Here is a 27,979-nt window from a genome sequence, read left to right on the forward strand (position 1 = left end):
GAGGGGCCAGGGCAGGGCTGGCTGGAGCTCCAGGGGCTGCAGGGGGACTGGCGGGCGCCCCCTACCTAGAGCTGGTCCAGGGGGCCAGCCCGAGGCCAGGTCTGAGCTCTGGGCTGGAACTGCTGAGCCCGCCGCCCTGCGCCCCGTCCTGCCTGGCTGTGCCCCTCTGGACCTGCCTCTCCCAGCCTCAGTTGACCCCCTGTAACACAGGGCCCCCAGCATTGCCCTTGGGTGACAGTTATACAGGGGCTCAGGCTCTCTGTCCCCTCCGCACTCAGATCCTGTCTGCCAGGGGAGGCGAAGCCCCATTCACCCAAAGAGAAAGTAGAGGCCCAGAGAGGGTAAGGGACTTGCCCACGGCACACAGCCAGTCAACCTGGATGGGTACTGAGCCCTAGTCCCGGCCCCGTGGCCAGAGTCAGCAACTTGGGTGACAAGCCCAGGTCCTCTTGCCCAGCCGCCTGCCCTGGGGACTCTCCGAGCTCTCTCTCCCCTGCTCAGCTGCAACTTCTATTCAGAGTTAAGCAAACGAGGCCCAGGGAGGAAGTGACCAGTGCACTGGCCTTGCCCAACGGCAGGCCAAGGCTCCCCCCGGGGTGTCCCTCCACCATGCCCGCCCCCTCCCGGAATTTGAGAGCTGAGGAAACCGAGGTCCCTGGGACCTAAGGACGGCCCCCACCCCTGGCCAGGCGGGCCGGCAGGGGTTCCGCATCGGCTGGGGCCACCCTGGCCTCCCCGAGCTGTTGAGCAAGGCCCGCAGGCCCTTCCCACCCATTTTACTTTCATTTTCGTTGGTTTCGACACCTGGAAGGCGTCCGGGGGCACCAGCAGCAGCCCTGTGGGGACCACAGGAGACACCCCACCTCTGCAGGGCGCCCCACAGCCAGCACACGGCTCCACAAGGGGGTGGGGTCCAGCTGTTCCCGAGGACAGGCACCCCCAGCCCTGGGTGCCGGAGTCACGGTGCTGTGTAGGGTGCACAGAGGCCAGGCTGGTGGCCCTTGCCTGGGTGCCAGGGACCAGCAGGCTGTAGGCTGAGGGCAGGAGAGAGAAGAAGAACAGCAGGGTCAGGGTCAGGTCCCTGGTGCCAGTGGGGTGGGGACGGGGCCAGGCAAGAGCGGGCTTTGGGGTCAGCGGGGCTGGCCATTTCTTGGGTGACCTCAGCACCCCAGATGGGATTATGTGAGGGGCACCCAGGAGGCGTCTGTGGCTGGCCCCCCACCCTATCCTCGTCTGCCCCACAGGACCATGGGCTCCATGTTCCGGAGTGAGGAGGTGGCCCTGGTCCAGCTGTTCCTGCCCACGGCCGCAGCCTATACCTGCGTGAGCCAGCTGGGCGAGCTGGGCCTCGTGGAGTTCCGAGACGTGAGTGGGGCAGGGGCTCCATCCTTAGGCATGGCTGCCATCGAGTGGGATGCCATCTAGTCCTGGATGGGGCCTGCATTCCCTGGGGCTCAGAGGGGAGCAGGCTGCGGTGCTCTTTGGGGTGGCCCTGGTAGCCCTGACCTGAGGCCTCCTCAGCTCCCCCTCTCTCTGACACGTGGGGCACCTAGAGGCTCATGGGGACCCAGCACCTCTGTGGAGAAGGTCGTTAAGGCCTGAGGAGAGCCAGGCCTGGACCCCAGGATGGGGACCCCCACCCTCCCCGGGCCCTCCCTGGAGACTGACCCCTCCTTGCGGCCACCGCAGCTCAATGCATCTGTGAGCGCCTTCCAGAGACGCTTCGTGGGAGACGTTCGGCGCTGCGAGGAGCTGGAGAAGACTTTCAGTGAGTTGGCCCCGGACCCATGTCCCCGGCAGGCCTCGTGGACAAGGGACTGGCCAAGCTTGGTTTAAAAGGAAGCCCTGGCCCGGGGTGGTGACTGAGTGGGAGACTGAGACAGGAGGATCGCAGGTTCACAGGTTCGCGGCCAGCCTCAGCTACTTAGTGAGCCTCTCTGAAACTTAGTGAGACCCTGTTTCAAAATAAAGAATAAAAAATCGGGCTGGGATGTAGCTCGGAAGTAGAATGCCCTGGGTTCAATCTCTAGTTCTGCAGGGGGGGAAAAAAAAAAAAAAGGAAGGAAGCCCTGGCCCCGGTGTGGTGGCTCATGCCTGTAATCCCGGTACTGGGAAAACTGAGAGAGAAGGATCACATGTCCAAGATCAAACTCAGCAATTTAGCAGACCACTGTCTCAAAAAATAAGCGGGAGCCAGGTGTGGCGGTGCACACTTGTAATCCCCGCACTTGGGAGGCTGAGACAGGAGGATCGCGCAGGTTTGAAGCCAGCCTCACTAGCTTAAGAGACCCTGTTTCCAAATAAAAATATAAAATAGGTCTGGGAGTGTAGCCCGGAGGTAGAAGAAGGGTTTCCAGGAACCCAGTACCACCAAAAAATAAAAAGTGGGAGCCAGGCATGGTGGCACATGCTTGTAACCTCAGCATTTGGGAGGCTAAGATAGGAGGACTGAGATTCGAAGGCAGCCTCAGCTATTTAGTGAGGCCCTCCACAACTTAGTGAGACCCTGTTTCAAAATAAAGAATAAAAATTAAGCCGGGCGTGGTGGCGCACGCTTGTAATCCCTGCGCTTGGGAGGCTGAGACAGGAGGATCGCACAGGTTCGAAGCCACCCGCGCGCGCTGGCTTAGGAGACCCTGTTTCCAAATAAAAATGTAAAAATAGGTCTGAGAGTATAGCCCGGAGGTACAAGGGCTTCCAGGAACCCCAGTACCACCAAGAAAATAAAAAAATAACAAATAATAAAGAATAAAAATTAGGGCAGGGAGCCGGGCGTGGTGGCGCACACTTGTAATCCCCGCGCTTGGGAGGCAGAGACAGGAGGCTCGTGCAGGTTCGAAGCCAACCTCACTGGCTTAAGAGACCCTGTTTCTAAATAAAAAATAACAAATAGGTCTGGGAGTGTAGCCTGGAGTTTGAAGGGCTTCCAGGAATCCCAGTACCACAAAAAAAAATTAGGGCAGGGGGTGTATCTCGGAGGTCAAATACCCCTGGGTTCCATCCCCAGACCCGCAAAAAAAAAAAAAAAAAAAAAGAGAGAGAGAGAGAAAGAAAGAAAGAATAAAAAATAGGGCTAGGGGTGTAGCTCAGAGATAGAATGACCCTGGGTTCCATCCCTGGTACTGGAAAAAAAAAAAAAAAAAGAAGATGAGGTCGGCCAGGTGTTTTGCACTCACCTGCAATCTCAGTACTTGGGAGGTCACGAAGACAGCAAGTTTGAGGCCAGCGTGGGCCACTTAGTGAGACCATTTCTTTCTCTCTCTCTTTCTCTCTCTCTCTCTCTCTCTCTCTCTCTCTCTCTCTCTCTCTTTTTTTTGCCATTGATACTGCGGATGGAACCCACGGGCATTCTACCTCCTATACCCCCAGCCCTATTTTATTTTTATTTTGTATTTTGAAACAGAGTCTCCTAATGCGACCATTTCAAAGTAAGAAATAAAAAAGCGTTGGGGTGTAGCCCAGTGGTATAGGAATTGCGGAGCGCATTCAGGGCCCTGGATTCTATCCCAGTAACCCCCACACACACGCACACACACCAGGCGGTACTGCACTTGTGCCCTCAGCCTGCCTCGCCGTGCTAGGACAACCCTGTGGGCAACCTCAGTGCGGCTCAGGCCCTGGGCTGGGCATTGGCTGAGGGACCAGAGAGCAGGGCTGAGCTTCCTGGGTGGACGCTTAGCCTGGAGTTTCCCCGGGGCCCTCCGACTCGTGCGTCAGTGAGCAGGTGGAGAGGGAGGTCGGCCCCATTTGAGATCCCCAGACATTAGCCGGCCTGCTCACAGTGGGCGTTGCCGGCGTGGCCCCGTGGGGTCCACCCTGACCGGCCCTCTGCACCCAGCCTTCCTGCAGGAGCAGGTGAAGCAGGCGGGCCTGGCGCTGCCCACGCCCAAGGAGAGGCTGCCCGCGCCCCCGCCCCGAGACCTGCTGCGCATCCAGGAGGAGACCGAGCGCCTGGCACAGGAGCTGCAGGACGTGCGGGGCAACCAGCAGGCGCTGCGGGCCCAGCTGCAGCAGCTGCGGCTCCACGCGGCCGTGCTGGGCCAGAGCCACGGCCCCCCGGTCAGCTGCAGCCGGGCGGGGCGGGCGGGGCGGGTGTGCCAGGCCCCACCAGCGCTCACGGTGTCTCTGGGCCCCCAGCAGGCAGCCGGCCACGCAGATGGGCCCTCCTTGGAGAGAACGCTCCTGCTCCCGCCCTCCCGGGGGCCACACCAGGACCTGAGGGTCAAGTAAGAGAAGGACCACTTTCAGGGGCGGTGGGTAGGGGCCGGCCAGGCCAGCTCGGACTCCTCATCAAGTGCTCTTCCCTCACCCCTCGCCTGCAGAGGGCCTCTCCCTGAGGCCTGGAACTTTCCGTGCTTCTGAGGCCTCCCCTTGGGGATTTCTACCCCTTGGCCTTGAGCTGGGGTCTCCTGCCTTTTCTGGCGTGGGGGGGGGGTGGTCCGGCCGGACCCTGCGGGTGGGAGATGGAGCCACCGTCCGGCAGCTTCGTGGCAGGAGCGGTGGAGCCCCACAAGGCCGCTGTGCTGGAGCGCCTGCTCTGGAGGGCCTGCCGCGGCTTCCTCATCGCCAGCTTCAGAGAGGCGGAGCGGCCGCTGGAGGACCCGGTGACGGTGAGCTGGCGCTGGCGGCACCCGCTGGGGCGTCTGGGGGGGCGGGCCCAGGCTGAACTGAGCCTGCCCCGCAGGGAGAGCCCACGACGTGGGTGACCTTCCTCATCTCCTACTGGGGCGAGCAGATCGGACAGAAGATCCGCAAGATCACGGACGGGTGAGGCCCTGCCGTCCCCACCTGGGCCGAGCGGCCGCCGCCCGTGCCTGGCTCTGGACACGCCTGACCCCGTGTGCCCCAAGCCCGCCGCCCGGGCCTGCCTGGTGCGTTCCTAATGACTGTGTCCCCTTCCTCCCGTCCCCCAGCTTCCACTGCCACGTGTTTCCGTTCCTGGAGCAGGAGGAGGCCCGGCAGGGGGCCCTGCAGCAGCTGCAGCAGCAGAGCCAGGAGCTGCAGGAGGTGGGCGCCCCCAGCCGCCCCCAGCCCGCCCCGCCCGGCGCCCCCTGACCACCGCCCTCTCTGGCCCCAGGTCCTGGGGGAGACGGAACGCTTCCTGAGCCAGGTGCTGGGCCGGGTGCAGCAGCTGCTGCCGCCGGGACAGGTGCAGGTCCACAAGATGAAGGCCGTGTACCTGGCCCTCAACCAGTGCAGCGTGAGCTCCACGCACAAGTGCCTCATCGCCGAGGCCTGGTGCGCCGCGCGGGACCTGCCGGCGCTGCAGCAGGCCCTGCGGGACAGCTCGGTGAGCAGCCCGGGCCTCCCCCAGCCGCCTCCTCCAGGGAGCCCCGGGGCTACACAAGGCTGCTACCAAGACCTCAGTGCAGTCCGGGCTCCTCGGCATGAGGGGAGCCTGGGCCCCCTCTGGAGTGGATGCGCTGGCCTGCCCCCAGGGGGCGCTGGAGCGCACGCCGCAGGTGCCAGGCAGCGCTCAGGGCTGCACACGCTCCTGAGCACCTGGGCCGGAGCACCTTGAGGTCCAGGTGATGTCCTTGGCCTCCCTAAACCCTCGGCTTGAGGAACGGGGTGCAGATCGTCCTGTTTCTAAGAGGGAAGGGGCCGCCTAGCTCCCCCGCCCTGTGTCCACCCCAGGGTGCACAGCATCTCACCTGGGCCTGGCTGGGGGTCCCAGGTCGCAGGAGGCCCCAGCTTCCGTCTCTGTCTCTCCTCTCCCGCCTCCCCAGAGCGAGGAAGGCATGAGCGCAGTGGCTCACCGCATCCCCTGCCGGGACATGCCCCCCACCCTCGTCCGCACCAACCGCTTCACCGCCAGCTTCCAGGGCATCGTGGACGCCTACGGCGTGGGCCGCTACCAGGAGGTGAACCCGGGTGAGACCATGGCGCCCTGCCGGGCCTGGGCGTGCTGGGAGGCTGCTCGCGCCCAGGCACCCACACTCTTTCTTTCCTTCGCTTAGTTTTTTCTTTTTTATGGTACTGTGCATCGAACTCCAGGGCATTCCAACTCGGAGCTACACCCCCAGGCCTATTTTTATTCTTTATTTTGAAACAGGGTCTCTCTAAGTTGCGCTCGGTCTCACCAAGGAGCTGAGGCTGCCCATGGGCCTGTGAGCCTTCTGTCTCAGCCTCCCAAGTACTGGGATTATAAGCATACGCCACCACACCTGGCTGTTTATTTTATAAATTTATTTTGTGGTACTGGGGTTTGAACCCAGAGGCATTCTACCTCCAGCTCTATTTTATTTTTATTTTGAAATAGGGTCTTGCAGCCGGGAATGGTGGTGCACACTTGTAATCCCAGCATTCGGGAAGCTGAGACCAGAGGATTGCAGTTCTCAGACAGACTTAGCTACTTTTTTTTTTTTTTTAACGGTACTGGGGATGGAACCCAGAAGCATTCTACCTCCGAGCTACACCCACAGCCCTATTTTTTATTCTTAATTTTGAAACAGGGTCTCACTAAGTTACAAAGGGCCTCGCTAAGTAGCAGCGCAGGCTGTCCACAAACCTGGATCCCCCGTCTCAGCCTCCCAAAGGCTGGGCTTACAAGCGTGCGTGCGCCATGATGCCCAGCCAGCCTTAGCTACTTAGTGAGGCCCTCTGCAACTTAGTGAGACCTTGTTTCAAAATAAAGAATAAAAAATAGGGCAGGGAGGGGAAGCTCAGAGGTTGAATGTCCCTGGGTTCCATCCCCAAACCCAAGAAAGAAAGAAAGAAAGAAAGAAAGAAAGAAAGAAAGAAAGAAAGAAAGAAAGAAAGGAGGGGGTCTTGCTAGGTTGCTAAGCGGCTCACTACTCCCTGAGGCTGTCCTCGAATCTGGGATCCTCCTGTCTCGCCCTCCCAAGTGCTCAAGTGCTGGGATTACAGGTGTGCAACACCACGCCGGCTTCTCGCTTCTCCCACGGTCCTGAGATGAGGGACTCCCTCCCCATCAGGCTCCGCAGGCTGGGGGGGGGCAGCCTGTGTGGGGAGTTCCCGGTGTCCCCAGCGGCCCGCGCGGGCGTGTGCAGGGGGCAGGGCTGAGGCAGCAGGGGTGGCTGGGGTCTGAGGTTCCAGCTCCTTTGCTTTCAGGAATTTCATAGTTTCCTTGAGCCTCCGTTTCCTCGTATATAAAATGGCAACAGCAGCTCACACCATGAAAAGAAGTTGAGAGGGTTAATGGCTGTGGGAGATTGCAAACCTGCAGTCCCCCAGGCAGCCCGCAGCTAGGGCGTGAGAGTGGCCTTGAGGGTTTTAAGAAGTCTGAATGAATGCGGTCTTAGGTTAGAGACATTCTGGTATTAAGTTACCTATCAGCCGGGCGTGGTGGCGCACGCTTGTAATCCCAGCATTGGGGAGGCTGAGACCTGGAGGATCGTGGTTCGTAGACAGCCTCAGCTACTTAGTGAGGCCCTCTGCAACTCAGTGAGACCCTGTTTCAAAATAAAGAATAAAAAAATAGGGCAGGGGGTGTAGCTCAGAGGTCAAATGTCCCTGGGTTCCATCCCCAAACCCGCAAACACACACACACACACACACACACACACACACACACACACACACACGAGGTATTCCTGGCTGCATGCAGTGGCATGTTCCTGTAATCCCAGTACTTGGGAGGCTGAGATGGGAGGGTCATAGGTTCGAGGACAGCCTCAGCAATTTATCAAGACCCTGTTTCAAGACAAAAAGCGTGGGGGTATAGCTCAGAGGTGGAATCCCTCTGGTTCAATCCCAAGTGTCAAAAATTAAAAATAAATAACAATGGCACTAAGGCTGGTTCAGTGGGACAGGCCTGTAACTCCCAAGGACTTGGGAGGCTGAGCGAACAGGATTACATATTCAAGTTCAGCTGGGGAAGCTTAGCTCCTATCCCCCAGATAAAATAACAATAATAATAATAATAATAATAAATAAGCCGGGCGTGGTGGCACACACTTGTAATCGCAGCATTTTGGAGGCTGAGACAGGAGGATCGTGGTTCACGGACGGCCTCAGCTACTTGGTGAGGCCCTGTTTCGAAATACAGAATAAAAAATAGGGAAGGGGGTGTAGCTCATAGGTCGACTGCCCCTGGGTTCCATCCCCAGACCCGCAAAAAAAAAAAAAATAATAATAATAATAATAATAGTAAGTAGTAGTAGTAGTAGTAATAGTAAAAGAGCTGGGAGTGTAGCTCAGTGGTACAGCACCCCCTTGAGTGCAATCTGTAGTACTGCAAAAAAATAAAAAAGAAGCCGGGCATGGTGGCACACTCTTTCACAGTACTTGGGAGGCTGAGACAGGAGGATCACAGTTCCTGGCCAGCCTCAGCTACTTCGTGAGGCCCTTTGCAACTCAGTGAGACCCTGTTTCAAATAAAGAATAAAAGAAATAGGGCAGGGGGTGTAGCTCGGAGGTCAAATGCCCCTGGGTTCCACCCCAGTACCAAAAAACATTGTCTACATAGTAACTGCGCAGTAGCAATTGCTCCTTTTTACTGACAGGGAGACAGGCTCAGAGGGCTCGGCGCAAGCGAGGCCCACAGCTTGGCAGTGGCAGGCCCCGGGGTGGCAGCGACCGTGCCCTTGGCGGCTGCGGGGTCCGGAGCCGGCTGGGCCTCCGAGCCGTCACCACGGCTGACGCGGCCCTCTGCCCGCAGCACCCTACACCATCGTCACCTTCCCCTTCCTCTTTGCCGTGATGTTCGGCGACGTGGGCCACGGGCTGCTCATGTTCCTCTTCGCCCTGGCCATGGTGCTGGCCGAGGACCGTCCGGCCGTGAAGGCCGCACAGAACGAGGTGCGGCGGGGTGGCGGCGGCGGCGGGTGATGGCGGGCACGGGCCGGGCAGCCCCTCACTCCGCCTGCACCCCAGATCTGGCAGACCTTCTTCGGGGGCCGCTACCTGCTCCTGCTCATGGGCCTGTTCTCCGTCTACACCGGCTTCATCTACAACGAGTGTTTCAGCCGCGCCACCAGCATCTTCCCGTCGGGCTGGAGCGTGGCCGCCATGGCCAACCGGTCAGGCTGGAGGTGAGGCCCGTGCCCACCGGCCCTGGTCCCGCGGCCCGCCCGGCCCTCCACCTCACGCTGCCCACCTTCGCCACAGTGACGAGTTCCTGGCCCAGCACCCGCTGCTCACCCTGGACCCCAACATCACCGGCGTCTTCCTGGGACCCTACCCCTTTGGCATCGACCCGGTGAGTCCTGGCACTGAGGTGGTGGCGGCCGGGGAGGCCAGGCAGGGCACGAGCCCGTCCACTGGCTCCCTGCTCAGGTCCTACCTGCAGCGACTTTGTGTGGACCTGCGTGCCACTGGTGTTGCCCATTGTACAGAGGAGGAAACTGAGGCCCGAGGCCACGCAGCTGGGACGAGGCTGTCTGATCCTCTCTGTGCTCTGAGGTCCACTCCTGCCAGGCATGGCGCACACACAGTACTCAGGAGGCTGAGACTGGAGGACTGAGGTTTGAGGACAGCCTCAACAATTTTACTGAGACCCGCAGCAACCTAGACTCAGCTTCTTCGTTTTTTTTTTTTTCTTTTTCTTTCTTTCTGTGTCTGTGCGTGGTACTGGGACTCGAACCCAGGAGCATTCTACCTGTAAGCTAAACCCCAACCCCTATTTTTTTTTTTTTTTTGGTGGCACTGGGGATGGAACCCAGGGGCCTTCTACCGCCAGACCACACTCTCAGACCTATTTTACATTTTTATTTAGAAACAGGGTCTCTTAAGCCAGCTGAGGCTGCCTTTGAACCTGTGCGATCCTCCTGTCTCAGCCTCCCAAGAGTGGAGATTACAAGCGTGCGCCACCACGCCCAGCTCTTTTTTTTTTTGGTAGTACTGTGGTTCTTGGAAGCCCTTTTACCTCCAGGCTACACTCCCAGACCTATTTTATTTAATATTTTTATTTGGAAACAGGGTCTCTTAAGCCAGCGAGGCTGACTTCAGACCTGCGCGATCCTCCTGTCTCCGCCTCCCAAGTGCGGGGATTACAAGCATGCGCCACCACGCCCGGCTCCTATTTTATTTATATTTATTTTATTTTATGGTACTGGGAATGGAACCCAGGGGCTTTCTACCTCTGAGCTACACTCCCAGCCCTATTTTATAATTTATTTGGTCACAGGGTCTCACTAAGTTGCTGAGAGCCTCACTAAGTAGCTGAGGCTGGCTTCGAACCTGCGTGATCCTCCTGTCTCAGCCTCCCAAACGCGGGGATTACAAGCGTGCGCCACCACGCCCGGCTTTGTTTTTTTATTTAAAGCCAGGCATAGTCGCACACACCTGCCTTGCCAGTACTTGGGAGGCTGAGGCAGGAAGATCACAGGTTCCTAGCCAGCCTCAGCAACTTAGGCCATTTCAAAATAAAAAATAAAACGGGAAGCTGGGCGTGGTGGCGCACACTTGTAATTCCAGCATTTAGGAGGCTGAGACAGGAGGATCACGGTTTGAGGACAGCCTCAGCTACTACTTAGTGAGACCCTCTGCAACTCATTGAGACCCTGTTTCAAAATAAAAATAGGGCCGGGGGTGTGGTTTAGAGGTAGAATGCCTCTGGGTTCCATCCCCAGCACCACACACACACACACACACATAAACGCTAAGGGCGTTGTTGTTGGAGATAGACTACCCCTGGGTTCCATTCTCAATACCAATGAATAAATAAATAATAGGGCTGGAATTGTAGCTCAGATAGAATGCCCCTGGGTTCAGTCACCAGTGCCATTTAAAAAAAAAAAAAAAAAGCCGAGCGTGGTGGTGCACACTTACAATCCCAGCATTTGGGAGGCTGAGACAAGAGGAGCGTAGCTGGAGGCCAGCCTCAGCTACTTAGTGAGGCCCTGTGCAACTCAGTGAGACCCTGTTTCAAAATAATGAATAAAAGCTGGGCATGTTGGCATACGCTTGTAATCCCAGCTCTTGGGAGGCTGAGACGGGGGGATCACACAGGTTCGAAGCCAGCCTCAGCTACTGAGTGAGGCTCTCAGCAACTTAGTGAGACCCTGTTTCCAAATAACATACAGAGTAGGTTTGGGAGTGTAGCATGGAGGTAGAAAGCCTCTGGGTTCCATCCCTAGTACCACAAAAAGAAATTTTTAAAAATAAGGAATAAAAAATGGGAAGCCGAGTGTGGTGGCGCACGCTCGTAACCTCAGCATTTGGGAGGCCAAGATGGATCACGGTTTGCGGACAGCCTCAGCTACTTAGGCCCTCTAGAACTTAGTGAGACCTTGTTTCAAAATAAAGAATAAAAAATAGGGCTGGGTGTGTAGCTTGGAGGTAGAATGCCCCTGGGTTCAATCTCTAGCACCCAAAAAGAAAAAAAAAAAAAAAATAATAATAAAAGAAAAGGTCTGCCCGCTCTGTGGCCCCAGCTGCGGTGACAGGAAGCCCTGTGAGCCGAGCCCGGGCGGGGGGCTGCCCAGCAGCAGCGGCCGGAGACCCCTGCATGTTGTCCGCCCTCCCGGCACCCTAGGTCTGGAGCCTGGCCACCAATCACCTGAGCTTCCTCAACTCCTTCAAGATGAAGATGTCGGTCATCCTGGGCGTCACCCACATGGCCTTCGGGGTGCTCCTCGGGGTCTTCAACCACGTGTGAGGCCCGGGCTGCAGCGGGCGGGCGGCGGCGGGGCGGGGGCCCCGGTGACCCCCTGGCTCCCCACAGGCACTTTGGCCAGACGCACCGGCTGCTGCTGGAGACGCTGCCCGAGCTGCTCTTCCTGCTGGGGCTCTTCGGCTACCTGGTCTTCCTGGTGGTGTACAAGTGGCTGCGCGTGTCGGCCGCGGACGCCGCCTCGGCCCCCAGCATTCTCATCCACTTCATCAACATGTTCCTCTTCTCCCGCAGCGCCACCAACCGGCCGCTCTACGGCGGCCAGGTGCGCAGGGCGGGGCCCGGGCTGCGGGGCTCCCTCGCGAGGTCCCTGGCCCAGGAGGCCCTGGCTGAGGCTCCGGGGTGCAGGGCCGTGTCTCGGCCCGGCTCCTGACGGTCTGGCTCCTGCCTGCAGGAGGTGGTGCAGTACGCGCTGGTGGTCCTGGCCCTGGCCACGGTCCCTGTGCTGCTGCTGGGCACGCCCTCCTACCTGCTGCTCCGGCCCCGCAGGCCCCGCTCGCACGCACAGAGGCCCGCAGGCCCACAGGTAGAGGCTGCGAGCACGGGCGCGGCGGTTTGGGGGGCAAGGCTGCCTTCGGAAGGCCTTCAGAGGTGGGCCGGGTGGGCCCCTCCTGGCGCAGGGGGCTGCTGACGCTGACGCTGCCCCCCCCCACCTCTGCCCGAGGAGGACGACAAGGCTGGGCTTCTGGACTCCCCCACCGCCTCGGAGGACGGCTGGAGCGCCGACGAAGAGAAGGCTGGGGGCCAGGATGACGAGGAGGCCGAGGTGGGCGCAGCACCTTGTAGGGAGCAGGGGCTGGGGGCCCGGCCTGCCCCTCACTGCCTTCCGCCCCCAGCTCGCCCCTTCCGAGATCTTCATGCACCAGGCCATCCATACCATCGAGTTCTGCCTGGGCTGCATCTCCAACACCGCCTCCTACCTGCGCCTCTGGGCCCTGAGCCTGGCCCACGCCCGTGAGTGACCACCACAGCCGGGGAGGCGTGGGGGGCGGGGGCCGTGGCTCCGGCTCACGCAGGCAGCTGCCGGCCCCACGGTCCCCGTGGGGCGCCCCTCTGGGCCTCAGTTACCCGCCTCTGTACAAATGGGGCTATGCAGGGAGGGCTTCTGGGGCCTGGGGAGCTGGTGGGCACCCCCGTGCCTCTGTCCACCCGCAGAGCTGTCGGAGGTGCTGTGGGCCATGGTGATGCGCGTGGGCCTGGGCCTGCGCCGCGAGGTGGGCGTGGCGGCCGTGGCGCTGGTCCCCATCTTCGCCGCCTTCGCTGTGATGACGGTGGCCATTCTGCTGGTGATGGAGGGGCTCTCCGCCTTCCTGCACGCTCTGCGTCTGCACTGGTGAGAGCCGCCCGCCTCGAGGGCCGGGGCGGGGGTGCACGGCGTGTCGGGCTCCCTCGCCAGCCTCACGCTTCTCGCCCCCAGGGTGGAGTTCCAGAACAAGTTCTACGCGGGCACCGGCTACAAGCTGAGCCCTTTCACCTTTGCCATCCAGGACGAATAGCGCCCCCAGCCTTTGACGGGACAAAAATAAAGATGGCCGGCGGCCCAGGCTCTGCGGTTTTGTCCTCTCTGGACGCCCCTGGGTTCTGGGTCCTGGGTCCTGGGGGCCGGCCCCTTTCGCCGCCATGGGAGGCACTGGGGTAGGAGCGGGGCCTGGAGGTCAGGGCGAGGACCCCCCAGACACGCCGGGAGTGGCCTGGCCTCAGGGTGAAGGGCGCAGCACCAGGCAGGGAGGGATGTTTCCAGCCCAGTGTCTTCCTAGGCAGGCCAGGGGAGAGTTCCCCATCCTTGGAGGCGTGCAAACTGGCTGTGAGGGAGGGTGATGCCTGTCATGTCTCCAACTGGTGTCCCACACCCGGTGTAGGGGCATCGTGTGGGAGCTGGGGTCACCACCCAGGGCCACGGTGCCTCAAGGAAGGGCAGGGACTGTCTGGAGCAGCCAAGGACTCGTGCAGGGCTGAGGGTCAAAAGAGGGGTTGAGCTAACCCCATCCCCACGCCACCTCCCTGGGCCACCTCCCTGGGCGGCTCCTGTCCCAAGGCCTGCGACCTCCAAACTCTGCGGGCAGGGTGGCCTCCCACTGTGGGCTGGAGGCAGAGCCGGTGCTGCTCAGAGGCCTCCATTATTCCAGCCAACAAGCTGCTCAGGCTCAGACAAAGGCAGCTTTGAGGCAGGGCTTGCTCAGCGAGACCAGCCTGGCCCCGCTGTGATCCGGCCAGCTGTGGGCACAGGCAGCGCCCCGGGTCCTGTCCTGTCCTGCTGGTGACCCCTCGGCTGGGCAAAGGGAGGCCGGAGGCTGTGGGCAAACCCAGTACCCGAGTCCTAGCTCTCTTGGGAAGCAGAGCCCAGAGATCGGGGCACTGATGGCAGATGCTCACAGCCCCATGCATGTATGTGTGTGTGTATGTATGTGTGGTCCTGGGGACACCTGGGTGTCCAAGTAGCGAGAGCCAAGTTGCCATGGGAACAGCAGTCATACAGCCATGGGGCCGTCCAGGGGCCACCACACCGAGGACTGGCAGTCTGACCCCGCTCACACAAGGGCAGGAGGGGCCGAGGGAGGCCCAGTGCAGTGGGCTGGGGGCTTGCAGGGGTGTGGCTGAGTTGCAGCCAGCAGGGCCGGGGGACACTGGGAAGCTCCCAAGAAGCACCGAGAGCTACTGGAGCTCTGCATCTCCAGGACAGCGTGTAATTCACCATCCATCTTCGAAGTGTGTCGAGATGGGTAGACGGGGAATGTCCCCTCCTGCATGGCCTGCATCTGGGTTTCCCTGCGTCCCCAGGCGCCATGCCCCCGTGTGGAGTGTGGGAGCGCCGCAGGCCGCCGGAGGCAAGAATATGTCCAGGGTTAGGACACATCCAGGAGACAGCGTCAGGTTGAGTTTTAACTTTATTTATCTGTATAATACAATCTCTGTAGTAGCAGAAATATATGCACAAGAAAAAAATTCAAAGAGTTGAGAGTAAAAAAAAAAGTCTATGAATTTCTCCCACTGGGCATTTAATATACATGGATTTCACAGCTAGGCTCTATCGGTGCCCCACACCCCGCACACAGGCTGCTGTTGCCCACAGACCGACTTCAGGGTGCGGGAAGAGAAAGGCAGGGAATGCCGGCCACTCATGGGCCAGGCAGCACGCAGCTTCCAAGAGGGCCTCAGGCAGGAAGATCCCTGGGGAAGCTGCCCGTGACCTGGAATGGAAGCTCCAGGCGGGCAGCGGGAAGGGGCAGAAGCCAGCCAGGGAGCCCCACGCAGCCCGAAGCCGGCGCTCTGCAGTTAGGGGTGGGGGCACAGATCGTGTCCAGTCACAGTGCCGTCCACTGAGTATTAACATATGTACAACAGGCACAGCGGGGCCGTATGGGCCGGGCGCCTGGAGGAGCGGCTCCTGACGGCTCACACACCTGCCAGCAGCTGCTGTTGGCCACGGGCCGGGCGCCGGCCGGGGCCCGTGGAGCCTTCACAGTATGCGTCTACCCCCGGGGTGAGGGCTGGCTACAACACGGCGTCAGCACGTTAGTAAACCCAATCCCCAGCAGCACTGCTCTCCTGCTGCGGCCGGCCCACTGAAGCCGCCAGTCCAAGCACAAGGCTCCTCTGGAGGCCTGGGGTCGGGCGCTGGGCTATTGCACTATCGTACTAACCGCTGCTTCCTGGGCTCCGGCCTCGTGTCCGAATCCCAGTGAGAGCGTAAACAAGGTAGGAAAGAAATGTTACTCTGCTTTAATACAGTCTTTAGTATACACTCTGTTCAGTAGTGAGACGTTCGCGGCTTCCTGCCACAGGGTGGTGGTCACGGCGCAGGGCCCCGCTCGGCCGCCTCCCCGCGGTCCAGTGGTGAAGGAGTGATGTCCGCTCCGGTCACACCCCAAGTTTCGTCTTCTGGTCGAAATAGGCATCAAACCTGGCTTGAGCATAGTCCTGGGAGACAAAAGAGAGCAGGCCTCAGGGAGGGCTCTGCTCCGGGACTGCCCATCCCCACGCCCCATCTGGAGACTCAGGAGCGCCACCCGAGGGGCCGTGCACTGGCTGCTCTGACACCGTGCACATGCGTGGACACGCCCCAGGGCCAGAGCCAGCGCAGAGGCGCGGCAGGCGTACACCTTCTCCTGGTACCTGGGAGGCTGAGGCGGGACATGGCAGGTTTGCGCTTAGCAAGACCCTGCTTCGAAGTAAAAGAAGGCTGTGTGGCTCAGTTAGGACGCCCTTGACTCAACCGCCAGCACAAAAGCAGTGAGGCTCAGAGTGCTGGCGGAGGCTGGGCATGCCGCCCGCCTGGGTCCGCTCCCTCTCACTGTTGGTGTGGCTGAGTTTCTGCGGGCCCATTGCATACCAAAATCTACTTCTAAATGCCAGGAGGATGGCACTGCCCATTATTGGCAAGTTAAGCGCTCACCGCCCAGCACCCTTCCGAATGCGGGCACCACCCGCGCCCACAGGCAAGCCACGGCACTCGTGTTGCCTTCAGGTTTCAGCTGTTGTGCAGACCAGGCCTTCCGGGCACGCCCAAGGCCAGGCAGCACTGTGTCAAGCCTGGGGTGAGGCGGCCCAGAAGGCTGCGCGGTGGCAGTGCCAGCGGGCAGGTGCGACACAGGGACCTGGCAGGAGCAGGTGGCCCTCTGTAACAGTCAGCTGCTGCCAAGCACTCACACACACCGGAGCATCCTCCCAAAGACAGAAGAGACTTGTCCCCAAACATACCATGTAGCCGAATTCAATGGATGAGATCTTGGCCTGTACAATGGACCAAAGGCCCCAGAAGAAATGGGAGGCCAGGGCAAACCTGCAATGACAAAAGCGTGCACACGTGGGCGGGCGGCCAAGGGCTCCTCTGCCCCTCACGGCAGGCATGCGCCCCAGCTGCCTGCCAGTGCCACGGGCACCCCGCCCTGAGCAAGAGGCTCCCTGAACCCCACCCCTGCCACCTGCCAGGCCCCGCCACCATCCAGCCGAGACCCTCCCCGCAGCCTCAGCGGCTTCCTGCGAGGACACCGGACCCTGGCCCCGTGCAGCCCTTTCTGTGGGTTCTTCTCCGCTGTGCTCTCCCGGGGAGGGAGAGAAGGAGCCTCCAGGCCGGGCTCCGTGGCTGGGCGCCCTTGGGTGGAGTCTGGCACCCACCGAGGGTCCTGCCCTTGTCTGCTGCTGCGCAGATCCCAGCGGCTGCACGAGAGGAAGCAGCAGACTCTACTGAACAGGGACAAGCCCTAGACACGAGCAGGTAGAGGAAGCCCCTGGAATACTCCTCACTGCAAGAGAACAGTCCTGCGACCACGGAGAGGGAGGCTGGCTACAAGCGGAGTTACCTGTTGACTTCAAGCAGGATCTCCTCTTCTAAGGCAGCCTTCTCTTCACTGCTGAGACTTTCAAAGTCATTTTGGAATGTAGCCAAGTAACTGGAAACAAAATGGAGCTTAGGAAAGAAGAAGCTGCGTTAGATCGGCGAGGGCCACTGCAGGGCGCGCGCCCGCCGCGCGGCAGGTCCACGCCGCCGCCTGACCCGGATGGCCGGCTCCCAGAGCCCGCCCTCAGGAGTCTGCAGGAAGCGCCGCCAGTGGAGCCAGTTCCCTAACCCGAACCAGCCCATGTTTTCAGCATACAATTTCAAAGCAGGTATGCCTACTTCAAACTTCGTGCCAAAACAGCTGGAATTCTACGCAGGGCTGCCACAAATACGCTAGGCATGAAACTCCAGGGCAGCTCGTAGGTACCCTCTCAGTGGTACATTCCAACCTCGATACCATGATTATTACACTTTAATGTTAACAAATCGGCCAAGTTTAGCTTTTGAGGAAAAGTTTACCTATGTTACAGAAAAACACCATTCAGAGAGAGCTGGAGACTCAAGAACGGCTAGACATTTACAAATGTGTGGTCATAGCCAGGCGTGGTGGCACACGCTTGGGAGACAGAAGGATCGCGGTTCGCGGCCAGCCTCAGCTACTTAGTGAGACCCTGTTTCAAAATAAAGAATAAAAAATAGGGCAGGGGTGAGGCTCGGAGGTCGAATACCCCTGGGTTTCATCCCAGACCCACAAAAAAACAAAACAAAAAAAATACGGCTTGGGGTGTAGCTCAGAGGTAGAACGCCCCTGGGTTCCATCCTCACACATTTCTCATGACTTAAAGATGAAAACATAAGCCAGGCGTGGTGGTGCACACTTGTCATCCCCGCATTCGGGAGGCTAAGACAGGAGGATCGCGGTTCGCGGACAGCCTCAGCTACTCAGTGAGGCCCTCTGCGACTTAGCAAGACCCGGTTTCAAAATAAAGAATAAAAAGTATGGCGGGGGTGTAGCTCAGAGGTCAAATGCCCCTGGGTTCCATCCCCAGACCCACCAAAACAAAACAACAAGGATGAAAACACGCCGCTGCTCAGGAGACGCACTGAGGGTGCCTGAGAACCTGTGCCCATATCAAGCTGTTTTTATTTTCATTTTTGTGGTCCTTTGCGCCCAGGGCATCCTACCTTGCGCAGCCTCCCCTAGCCCTTTTCCCTTTCTGTTTCAAAGGAGGCCTTCACCAGGGTGGTGCCGAGCGTCTCTCCACACTGCTGAGGCTGCCCTCAAACCTGCTGTCCTCCTGCCTCAGCCTCCTGCACCGGGACTAGAAAGGTGTGCCACCATGCCCGCCAAGACATGGCTTTAAAACAGTAAGACACAGCAGGGTGTGGGGGTGCAGGTCTATCAGCCCAGTACTCAGGAGGCTGAGACTGGCAACCTAGTGAGACCCTGTTTAAAAAAATGTCAGCAAAATGTGAGCCAGGCATAGTGGTGCATGCTTTTGATCCCAGTATTTAGGAGGCTGAGACAGAAGGATCACAGGTTCACGGATAGCTTCAGCAACTTGTGAGGCCCTCTGCAACTTAGACTGTTTCAAAATAAAAGGAATGGTTTAGGGTTGGGGGTATAGCTCAGAGGTAGAATGCCCCTGGGTTCCATCCCTAGCATCGTAAAAGAAAAATAGGTAAAAATTAAAAACTAACTTATCAAGAAGGAAACCTACCTGCTGCTTCCTGGTGGGATACTTCCGAATGTTTGCTCTGAAAAAAGGGTACTTTTCATATGTATAGTCATACATCCACTCACAGAAATGGTTCCCGATGTCAAATCCCCTGGAAGAGAGAAGACGGCAGGCTGGGAGGCGCGCAGAGCCGCGGCTCGGAACCACCCGGACCTCCACCCGAGCACGCTGGTCCCTGCGGCTCGGCGAGCGCGGGCGGCAGGGCCAAGTTCCAGTCTGAGACGTGGCTCCCAGGGGCCGCGCGGGCCGGCGCTGCCTTCCTGGACAGGGACGGCTTGAGCGCAGCTCGCCCTCCTCACCTGGGATCACTGCGAAAGCCTCACATAACACGGCACTCGGTCCGTGAGAGAACGTTACCTGTAATTATAACTGCTGTATTCAAAGTCTATGAGCATCAGTTTCTGTTTTTCAGAATCCTCTCGGCCTTCCAGCAATAAGATGTTACCTACAAAAAGGTTTGGGCAACAAGACTATCGTTGATGTCGTGAATATTATAATTCTTTTGGTACTGGGGACTGAACCCAGGGGTGTTCTACCTCCCATCACACCCCCATCTGTGTGTGTGTGTGTGTGTGTGTGTGTGTGTGTGTGTGTGTGTTACTGGCAATTGAACACACAGGCATTCTACCTCCAACCTAACACTTCTAGCCCTATCTATTTTTATTTATATATATTTTTTTATTTTTTAGTGGTACTGGGTGGAGGTAAAAACCCAGCGGCCTTTTACCTCCAGGCTACACTCTCAGATCTATTTTATATTTTTATTTGGAAACAGGGTCTCTTAAGCCAGCACAGCTGGCTTCGAACCTGCGCGATCCTCCTGTTTCTGCCTCCCAAGTGCGGGGATTACAAGCGTGTGCCACCACGCCTGGCTTTTTTATTTTTATTTTGAAACAAGGCCTCACTAGGCTGAGAGAAGGCTCCTACTTGCTGAGGCCGAATCCTCGAGCCTACAATCCTCCTATCTCAGCCTCCCAAGCACTAAAATTACAGACATGTGCCACCATGCCCCCCACCTCTTATTCTTTTTAAACAGGGTCTCACCAAGTTGTTAAGGCTAGCCTCAAAAGTGTGATCTTCCAAGTACTGAGATTACAGGCGATGTGTCATCATGCCAGGCCCTTTTAATATTTTTTGGTGGTATGGGGTTCTTGGAAACCCCTCTACCTCCGGGCTACACTCCCAGACACCTATTTTTTAATATATTTTTATTTGGAAGCAGGGTCTCTTAAGCCAGAGCGGCTGGCTTCGAACCTGCGCGATCCTCCTGTCTCCGCCTCCCAAGCGCGGGGATTACAAGCGTGCGCCACCACGCCCGGCCCCCTTTTTGTGTTGAAACAAGGTCTAAGTTGCCCAGGCCGGTCTTAAGTTTGAGATCTTCCTACCTTAGCCTTCCAACTCCTGGCCTCATTCTTTTTTTTTTTGCAATACTAGGGACTGAACTCAGGGGGATTCTACATCTGAGATACACCGCCAGCCCTACTTTCTATTCTTAATTGTAAAATAGGGTCTAGGTTGTAGAAGGCTTCATTAAGTAGCTGAGGCTGACTTTGAACCTGCGATCCTCCTGTCTCGGCCTCCCAAGTGCAGGATGACAAGCGTGCCCACCACGCCCGGCTCTCATTCTTTTTTTTGCAGATCTGGGGATGGAACCCAGGGGCATTCGACCTCCAAGCTACACCCCCTGCCCTTTTTATTCTTTATTTTGAAACAGGGTCTCACTAAGTAGCTGAGGGTCTCACTAAGTAGCTGAGGCTGGCCGCGAACAAGCGATCCTCAGGTCTCAGCCTCCCAAACATCGGGATACAAGCATGCGCCCCCACGCCCGGCTTCTCATTCTTTTTAACAGCTGACCAATACTTCACTGTCTGGCTCACATCATTACTAATACTCTCCTGCCAGCCACCTGGCATTTGTCACACACAGTGGAGTGTAGACACAGCCTGATGTATGTAATGTGGCAGTGCTTACCTTCTTGACAGTCGTTATGACAAAATACAACTGGAGATGGAGTAGATTCAAGCAGTGACCTGAAAAAGATGTTTCACTATTACCATCACACTCGTGGCTGAGCAGCCACAGCCTGCTCTCAGCTCACTCCAACACCACCTGTGGCCTAGGTGGCACTGTTTGTGCAAATTTTATATATATATATATATTTCCCCCCCCCCTCGGGTCTGGGTATTGAACCCAGGGGCATTCGAACTCCTAGCTACACCCCCAGCCTTGTTTTTTATTCTTTATTTGGAAACAGGGTCTCACTAAGTTGCTGAGAGCCTCACTATGTAGCTGAGGCTGGCTTCGAACCTGCGCGATCCTCCTGTCTCAGCCTCCCAAGCGCGGAGATTACAAACATGGGCCACCACGCCCGGCTCCGTTTGTGAGAATTCCAAGAGCTGCATCCTGACCTAGCACCAACCCTACTGCAGACATCTGAGGCCTCACAGTCCCTTCCTGTGCACACACTGTCCTCTCTGGGCAGCCCTTCATGTGGCTGGCCTCTGGAGCGCCCTCCCCTGGCCTGGGCAGGCTCTCCGTGGTCTCAGCCCCGCTGCGGCCTGTCCTGTCACATCCTGAGGCCGTGTCATGCTTGTCTCTGTCCTCGAATGTCTGTGGTCACCGGGTGGAAGGACTCGAGCTACCGAGTGCGGAATGCGTGTGAGCAGCGCACCCTGCCCACCCAGGGCGCCATGCGCTCCCCCACCCCATGGGCTCGGGTTCACCCTCTCTCATCTGCCGCTCTACCACGCCTCCCTGACGAGGCGAGTGGCAGCACATGTACCTTTTCCCAGGGCACAAAACCACCTGCTAAACTCGCCCGCAAGGCTAGCAGAAGATGCCAGGCTCGGGTGTACTTAGTGTTTACTGAGAACAGTCTGTGACCCGGCATGCTTACGTTTCTGGAGAGGCGCATTTAGTCAGAAGACAGAGTTACCTCAGGTTTTTCAGTTCCAAAGGCAAATTGTAACTGAGCAACGTGTGGAGCTGCTTGGCCCTGGACTCGCCAGTGAATTTGATCCTCAGCACCTGGTTCAGGTATCTGTCAAACAAGGGAAGTGTCCTGCTCAGCTCGCCACTCGTTCCCAGGCCTCGCAGATGCCTGCCCGGCCACTCACAGCCTGGGGCCTCTGGCCTCCAGGAAGGAGGGCAGGGCAGGGATGGGGTCTTCTGCATTCTAGGAAGCTGGTTTTCTCCACCTCCCCGCATTTCTTTTGTGTGTGTGGTACTGGGGATGGAACCCAGGGCATTCTACCTCTGACCTACACCCTCAGCCCTATTTAATTTTTTACTTTGAAATGGGGTCTAAGTTGCTGAGGCTGGTCTTGAACCTGAAATCCTTCTGTCCCAGCCTCCTAGGTACTAGGGTTACAGGCGTGCACCACCACATCTGCTGTTAGACAGCATTTTTACCAACAAGTCATCTTTCTTCATCCAAGAATTGGTTGCTTCATGCAAGAAAAACTTATTCACAAGGGAAAGGCCCCATCTGCACTGGGCCAGGAGGGCCTTAGTGGTCGCCGCCAGCAGACAATTGGATCTCATGAGGCCAAGTGAGCTGACTACTTACTTTTCCATTGTTCCAAAAAGCCATTTTGGTTCCTTATTGAAGGGCATTTTCATGCCATGAAATGTGGCCATTTTCTCAGCTATCTCTGCAGAAATATCTGGCAAGCTTAGTTCTTCTGTTTCTAATCGCCGGCTCTGAAATGAAAAGGGAGTTAAAAGCTGCCATTACCCTGAAATTTAACAAGGTGAGATCACATAATCCAAAGAACCAGAAGCCAGTACTTGTAGGACATTTCAGTCACTCCCAATACATAAAATTCCCTTAAGAATGGACTCTGCAGCCGGGTGTGGTGGCGCACGCTTGTAATCCCAGTGCTTGGGAGGCTGAGACAGAAGGATTGTGCTGGTTCGAAGCCAGCCTCAGCTACTGAGTGAGGCTCTCAGCAACTTAGTGAGACCCTGTTTCCAAATAAAATAGAAAATAGGTCTGGGAGTAGCCCGGGGATAGAGAGCCCCTCTGTTCCATCCCCAGTACCACCAAAAAAATGGACTCTGCCCAGACCAAGACGCAACACCTGCCACAGCAGCACAGGGTCTGCTTCATTGTGACCCTTTTTGTAACTAAGAAAAGGTCCTTCCTTACATTTCAATCAACTAAAACATCCTTTCCCATAATCAGTGATCTTTCCCATAATCAGTGATCTTGCCCTCTAAAACCACAGAGCAGGCTGTTCCCAGCCTGACACTAACACAGCGCTGCCATCCCCCACGGCTCCCGTGGCCCTGCTCCGCCCAAGACCTCAGAAGAGGCCAGGGCTGCCTACTCCTGCTGTGCCCTTCACACCTGCGAGGGCCACCAAGGACAAGGAGAAAGCCACAGAACATTCCCCGCTGCTCCTCCAGCCCCGCAGCCTGAGGCCATGTTTGTTCTACAGCTAGTTCACAGCATGTTCATGGGCGCCCAGGGTCAAGGACATGTTCAGCGTGTCCACAGCCCGGGGAGGGAGGGAGGGAGGGAGGGAGGCAGATGACAGCGCAGAGCACAGATACAGCCGAGGGCCAGCGCTTCCTGGGCAGAGGCACCCACTTGAGTCCTGGCTTTAATATTCACTTCAGAGCCACATGGCCAAGGTCAAGTCCTCAACACTCTGTGATCCTTTCTGTTTGCATAGAACAGGAGCCCTACATAAATCCCGTACAAGTCAGGGCTGCTACAAGAGCTGGAGGAGGCGCGCACCACGCCAGCTCAATCTTAGCAGACAGCAGGTGTGGTCCAGTCAGCACACAGAGCCCGAGGCACCCACCAGCCGGCTCCTAACCGCCAGGGACCCCCTCCAGTCTCCGCCCCCACGAGGACCAGCAGCTCAACCTCCATTGCAGGCAGCACAGGGCTTTCATTTTTTGTGGTCCTAGGGGTTGAACCCAGAGGCATTCTTTTTTTTTTCTTTTTCCTGGTACTGGGGATGGAAACACCCAGGGGAATTCTACCTCCAAACTACACCCCCTGCCCTGTTTTTTATTTTGAAACAGGGTCTTACTAAGTTGTGGAGGGCTTAAGTAGCTAAGGCTGCCCACAAACCTATCATCCTTCTATCTCAGCTTCACAAGTATTGGGATTACAAGCCTGGGCCACAAGGCCCATTCCCCCCCGCCCCACTTTGTGTCCCCCCCCCCGGGTCTGCGGATGGAACCCAGGGGCATTGGACCTCCGAGCTACACCCCCTGCCCTATTTTTTATTCTTTATTTTGAAACCGGGTCTCACTAAGTTGCAGAGGGCCTCACTAAGTAGCTGAGGCTGCCCGCGAACCGCGATCCTCTGGTCTCAGCCTCCCAAATGCTGGGATGACAAGCGTGCACCACCACGCCCGGCTCTCCCCCTTGTTTTTTAAAACAGGGACTCATTACGTTGCTGAGTTGCTAAATTGCTAGGCTGTCCTCGAACCTGCAATCCTATCTCAGCCTCCCAGCTGGGATTACAGCCGTGTGCCACCACACCTGGCGATGCTCAGGACTCAAGGCAGCTCACAGCGCTCTCAAAAAGGACACCACATTCACGAGCCACGTAACAATGGAGCACATCCCAGGAGTGTGTGCGAAGTGACCACTGTGTGGACATCGTGGACTGCACTTCACAATCATAGACGGCACCACTTCGGCCATCTGGTAGACCTACTGCTCCTAGGCCACAAGGGACAAAGCAGCCTGAGGTGAAACTAAGCTCAAAAGAAAAGGATACGCAAGACACACCGTGCTTGGAGTCTGAGGCAGGAGGACCACAGGTTGGAGGACAGCCTCAGCTAGTAGTGTGACTCATAAACCCAGTGAGACCCTATTTCAAAATAAAATTAAAATAGGGCTGAGGGTGTCGCAAGGAGGTAGAATGGCTCTGGGTTCCAACCCCAGTACCAAAAAAAAAAAAAAAAAAAAAAAAAAAAAAGACTCAGCGAGCCAAGTATAGTGGTACACATAATCACTCTACTTGGGGGCTGAGACAAGAGGATTTCAGGTTCAAGGCTAGCCCTCAGTAACTTAGTGAGATGTTGTTTTAAAAATAAAAAATAAAGCTGGGCGTGGTGGCACACGCTTGTAATCCCTGCGCCTGGGAGGCGGAGACAGGAGGATCGTGCTGGCTTAAGAGACCCTGTTTCCAAATATAAAAAAAAGTATAAAATAGGTCTGGGAGTATAGCCCGGAGTAGAAGGGTTTCCAGGAACCCCAGTATGAAAGAAAGAAAGAGAGAGGGAGGAAGGGAGGGAGGGAAAGAAAAAGAAAACAGAGAGAAGAGAAGAGAAAGCCAGCATGATGGCACAGGCTTATAATCCCAGCATTCGGGAGGCTGAGATTGGAGGATCACGGTTGGTGGACAGCCTCCAGCTAGCTACTTAGTGAGGCCCTCCGCAACTTAGTGAAATCCTGTTTCAAAATAAAGAATAAAAAATAGGGCACAGTGGGTATAGCTTAGAGGTCGAATGCCTCTGGGTTCCATAGAAATAAATAAATAAATAAAGAAAGAAAGAAAGAAAGAAAGAAAGAAAGAAAGAGAGAGAAAGAAAGAAAGAAAGAAAGAAAGAAAGAAAGAAAGAAAGAAAGAAAGAGGGGTGGATATAGGGCTTGGGGTGTAGCTCAGAGGTAGAATGCCCCTGGATATTCTATCCCTACTACCACAATAAGTAAATAAATAAATAAATAAATAATCCCAATACCCCCTCCCCAAAATGAGAGAGATAGTGGCCAGGTGTGGTGACACATGCCTGCAATCCCAGTAGCCTGTAATCCTAGTATTTGTGTGTCTGAGCCAGGAGGGTCACAGGTTCACGACCAGCCCCTCTGCAACTTTGTGAGACCCTATTTCAAAATAAAACTTAAAACAAGCTGGGCATGGTGGCGCAAGCTTGTAATCCCCGCGCTTGGGAGGCTGAGACAGGAGGATCGCACGGGTTCAAAGCCAGCCTCAGCTACTTAGTGAGGCTTTAAGCAACTTAGTGAGACCCTGTTTCCAAATAAAAAAAAATATTTAAAAAAAAAAAGGTCTGGGAGTATAGCCCGGAGGTAGAAAGTCTTTGGGTTCCACCCCCAGTACCACCAAAATAAAACTTAAAACAAGACTGTGGGTATAGCTCAGAGGCGCAACACACCTGGGTTCAATCTCCAGTACCACCAAAAATAAACAAACAAAAAAACCCACAGCAACAAAATACTTATGATGCTGCCATGGGTCTAACACTGAATACTGGTGACAACAAATGTTTTCTTTAAGTAGGAGTATGACTTAAAATAACAATAAAAATCCAGGAGTGGTGGCACCTGTTTGCAATCCCAGTACTCGGAGGTGGAGGCAGGAGAGTCTGAGCTACTTAGCGAGGCCCTCTCAACGCAGTGACACCGTTTCACAATTAAAGTAACATAGGGCTGGGGTGTCGCTCAGAGTTAGAACGACCCTGGGTTCGAAGCCCAGTACTACGGGGGCTGTGTGCAGACCGCAGGGTGATGGGAAGCCAGATGCTCCATCTGCAAACTGCTGAGGCTCCAGAAGCTCAGAAGAAAACGGAGAACGCGGGAAGCTTTTCACGATGGCACGGGGGAGTCTCACCCCTTATCTTTAATTTGATGACTATGTCTCTGTAGGAAAAAAAGAGGTTCTGATACATAGTCAAAACCTTTTTTCGTTTTTTTTTTTGTTGTTGTTGTTCTTGTGGTACTGGGGGTGGAACCCAGGGGCTTTCTACCTCCGAGCTATACTCCCAGACCTAGTTTATATTTTATTTGGAAGCAGGTCTCAATACGTTGCTGAGAGCCTCACTAAGTAGCTGCGGCTGGGCTTTGATCCTCCTGTCTCAGCCTCCCAAGCGCGGGGATTACAAGCGTGTGCCACCACGCCCAGCTAAACCTTTTTCCTTTCTGATCCACACTAGTAGCAGTCACATTTAATCCTCCAGGCCACAGCAGCTCAGGTCCTTGCAGCGGTGAGACAGCCCACCCTGCCTGCGGCTCCTCACTGCCTGGCAGGTGCGCCTTACCGGGATGAACTGCTCCAGCCGGCCTTGAGGAAAGATGCCGTAGAGTTTTGGCCCGAGCGACCGCTCTGCGAGAATGGCGAACATAACGCTCTCCAGAACCATAGCCTCGGCCCCCTGCAGACAGCAAGACACAGGCGTTAGTTCTCGAAGCTGTTGGCCAGGGTCCTCGGTCCTCGCCGCCGTTCTCCACACGACCACTTACCATCGTCACCCTACCTAACACCAAAACGCAGGTCGAAAGCCAGTCTTCTCAGGATCCATTCTACTACGTGGAGAACTAAAACTCAACCTTGACCTAGGCCCTGGTTCCAAAAATAGAACAAGGCCTACTGGTACTTTTATTGCTTCTAGTTATTTTACAACCTGTACGAGTCCCACTCTTGGTCTCTTTCCAAAGACCACCCCACCCCCAACGTGGCGAGGGCTGAGGGCACCCGGGAACAGCAATGGTGCGAAGGCCTCCTGCCTCTTGCCCGGGCTGCAGGCCCAGGAAGCCCGACAGTGACTGGCTACGGCGCCAGGCCTGAGGCTTCTCGGTCCACAGCACATGCTGGCACACAGCGTTCTAGGCTGTAGCTCTTATTCCCAACCTTTTCCTCCTCCGTGTCTCTTGCTAAAATCTACGCATGTTCTATCTTCAGTCCCAAAAACTAATGTGGGCTCTGCAATCACTCTGTGCTCATAATTCATCCTTTTGTTTTGATTCAAATTAAATCCTTTAGTCTTTGTCCCTTAACCAGTGTCTTTCAACAGCAAATTATAGCTTAAGAGTGAGTTTCCATCTGAGCCGGTGTGGTGGCGCCTACCTATAATCTCAGCAATGTAGCAAGACTCCCAGCAACCTAGTGAGACCCTGTCTTACAAGAAAAAATAAACTCAGCATTGTAACGCATGCTTGTAATCTCAGTACTTGGAAGGCTGAGACAAGAGGATTGTGCAGGCGAGAAGCCAGCCTCAGTTAGTGAGGCTCTCTGCAATTTAGTGAGACCCTGTTTTAAAATAAAGAATTAAAAATAAGGCTAGATGTGTAGCTTGGAAGTAGATTGTCCCTGGGTTCTATGCCCAGTACTGGGAGGGGGGGGGTGATCATATTTAAACACACACAAAAAAGGGTTGCAGCAGGTGTAGCTCAGAGGTCGTCCCTAAATTCAATCTCTATTCTCACACACACACACACACACACACACACACACACACACACACACACACACACACGTACATTTCCATCTGTAAGGGTGAAGGAGTGGGTGGAATTTTTCTCATCTTGGAGTGTAGACTCTCTTGAATAGCTTTTACCAATGAAGATTCCTAGGTCCTAAGCCCTGGTTTATAAGTTTGTTGTGTTTAAGGAGAAGAACC

At 56.3% G+C, this 27,979-nt stretch overlaps 2 protein-coding genes across 5 annotated transcripts in view; one reads left to right on the top strand and one right to left on the bottom strand.

Moving 5' to 3' along the window:
• Window positions 1–1,248: 1,248 nt before the first annotated feature.
• Window positions 1,249–13,074, top strand: TCIRG1 (T cell immune regulator 1, ATPase H+ transporting V0 subunit a3; the record flags this gene model as incomplete). Its single annotated transcript, XM_080715867.1, has 18 exons — window positions 1,249–1,365; window positions 1,690–1,768; window positions 3,839–4,226; window positions 4,484–4,610; window positions 4,685–4,767; window positions 4,914–5,007; window positions 5,078–5,290; window positions 5,730–5,874; window positions 8,624–8,763; window positions 8,839–8,996; window positions 9,073–9,163; window positions 11,441–11,559; window positions 11,630–11,843; window positions 11,973–12,104; window positions 12,243–12,344; window positions 12,415–12,532; window positions 12,734–12,911; window positions 12,996–13,074. The coding sequence occupies 18 exons, from the start codon at window positions 1,249–1,251 to the stop codon at window positions 13,072–13,074; spliced, it is 2,577 nt and encodes an 858-aa protein (XP_080571993.1).
• A 2,362-nt stretch (window positions 13,075–15,436) lies between these two features.
• CHKA (choline kinase alpha) overlaps window positions 15,437–27,979 on the bottom strand; it is a gene marked incomplete at both ends in the record, with an annotated part of 47,006 nt that continues 34,463 nt past the window's right edge. For 3 of the 4 annotated variants that reach the window (XM_080698244.1, XM_080698243.1, XM_080698242.1), the window contains 9 exons: window positions 15,437–15,496; window positions 16,277–16,358; window positions 16,879–16,985; window positions 18,578–18,686; window positions 18,953–19,040; window positions 20,567–20,625; window positions 21,531–21,635; window positions 22,164–22,297; window positions 26,621–26,734. In XM_080698244.1, coding sequence (XP_080554370.1) covers window positions 15,437–15,496; window positions 16,277–16,358; window positions 16,879–16,985; window positions 18,578–18,686; window positions 18,953–19,040; window positions 20,567–20,625; window positions 21,531–21,635; window positions 22,164–22,297; window positions 26,621–26,734 — 858 coding nt within the window. The remainder of the gene's footprint in view (window positions 15,497–16,276; window positions 16,359–16,878; window positions 16,986–18,577; window positions 18,687–18,952; window positions 19,041–20,566; window positions 20,626–21,530; window positions 21,636–22,163; window positions 22,298–26,620; window positions 26,735–27,979) is intronic. The other variant, XM_080698245.1, reaches the window with a different exon arrangement.

Source organism: Muscardinus avellanarius (genome assembly GCF_963383645.1).
Source record: "Muscardinus avellanarius genome assembly, chromosome: 1".
NCBI lineage: Eukaryota > Metazoa > Chordata > Mammalia > Rodentia > Gliridae > Muscardinus > Muscardinus avellanarius.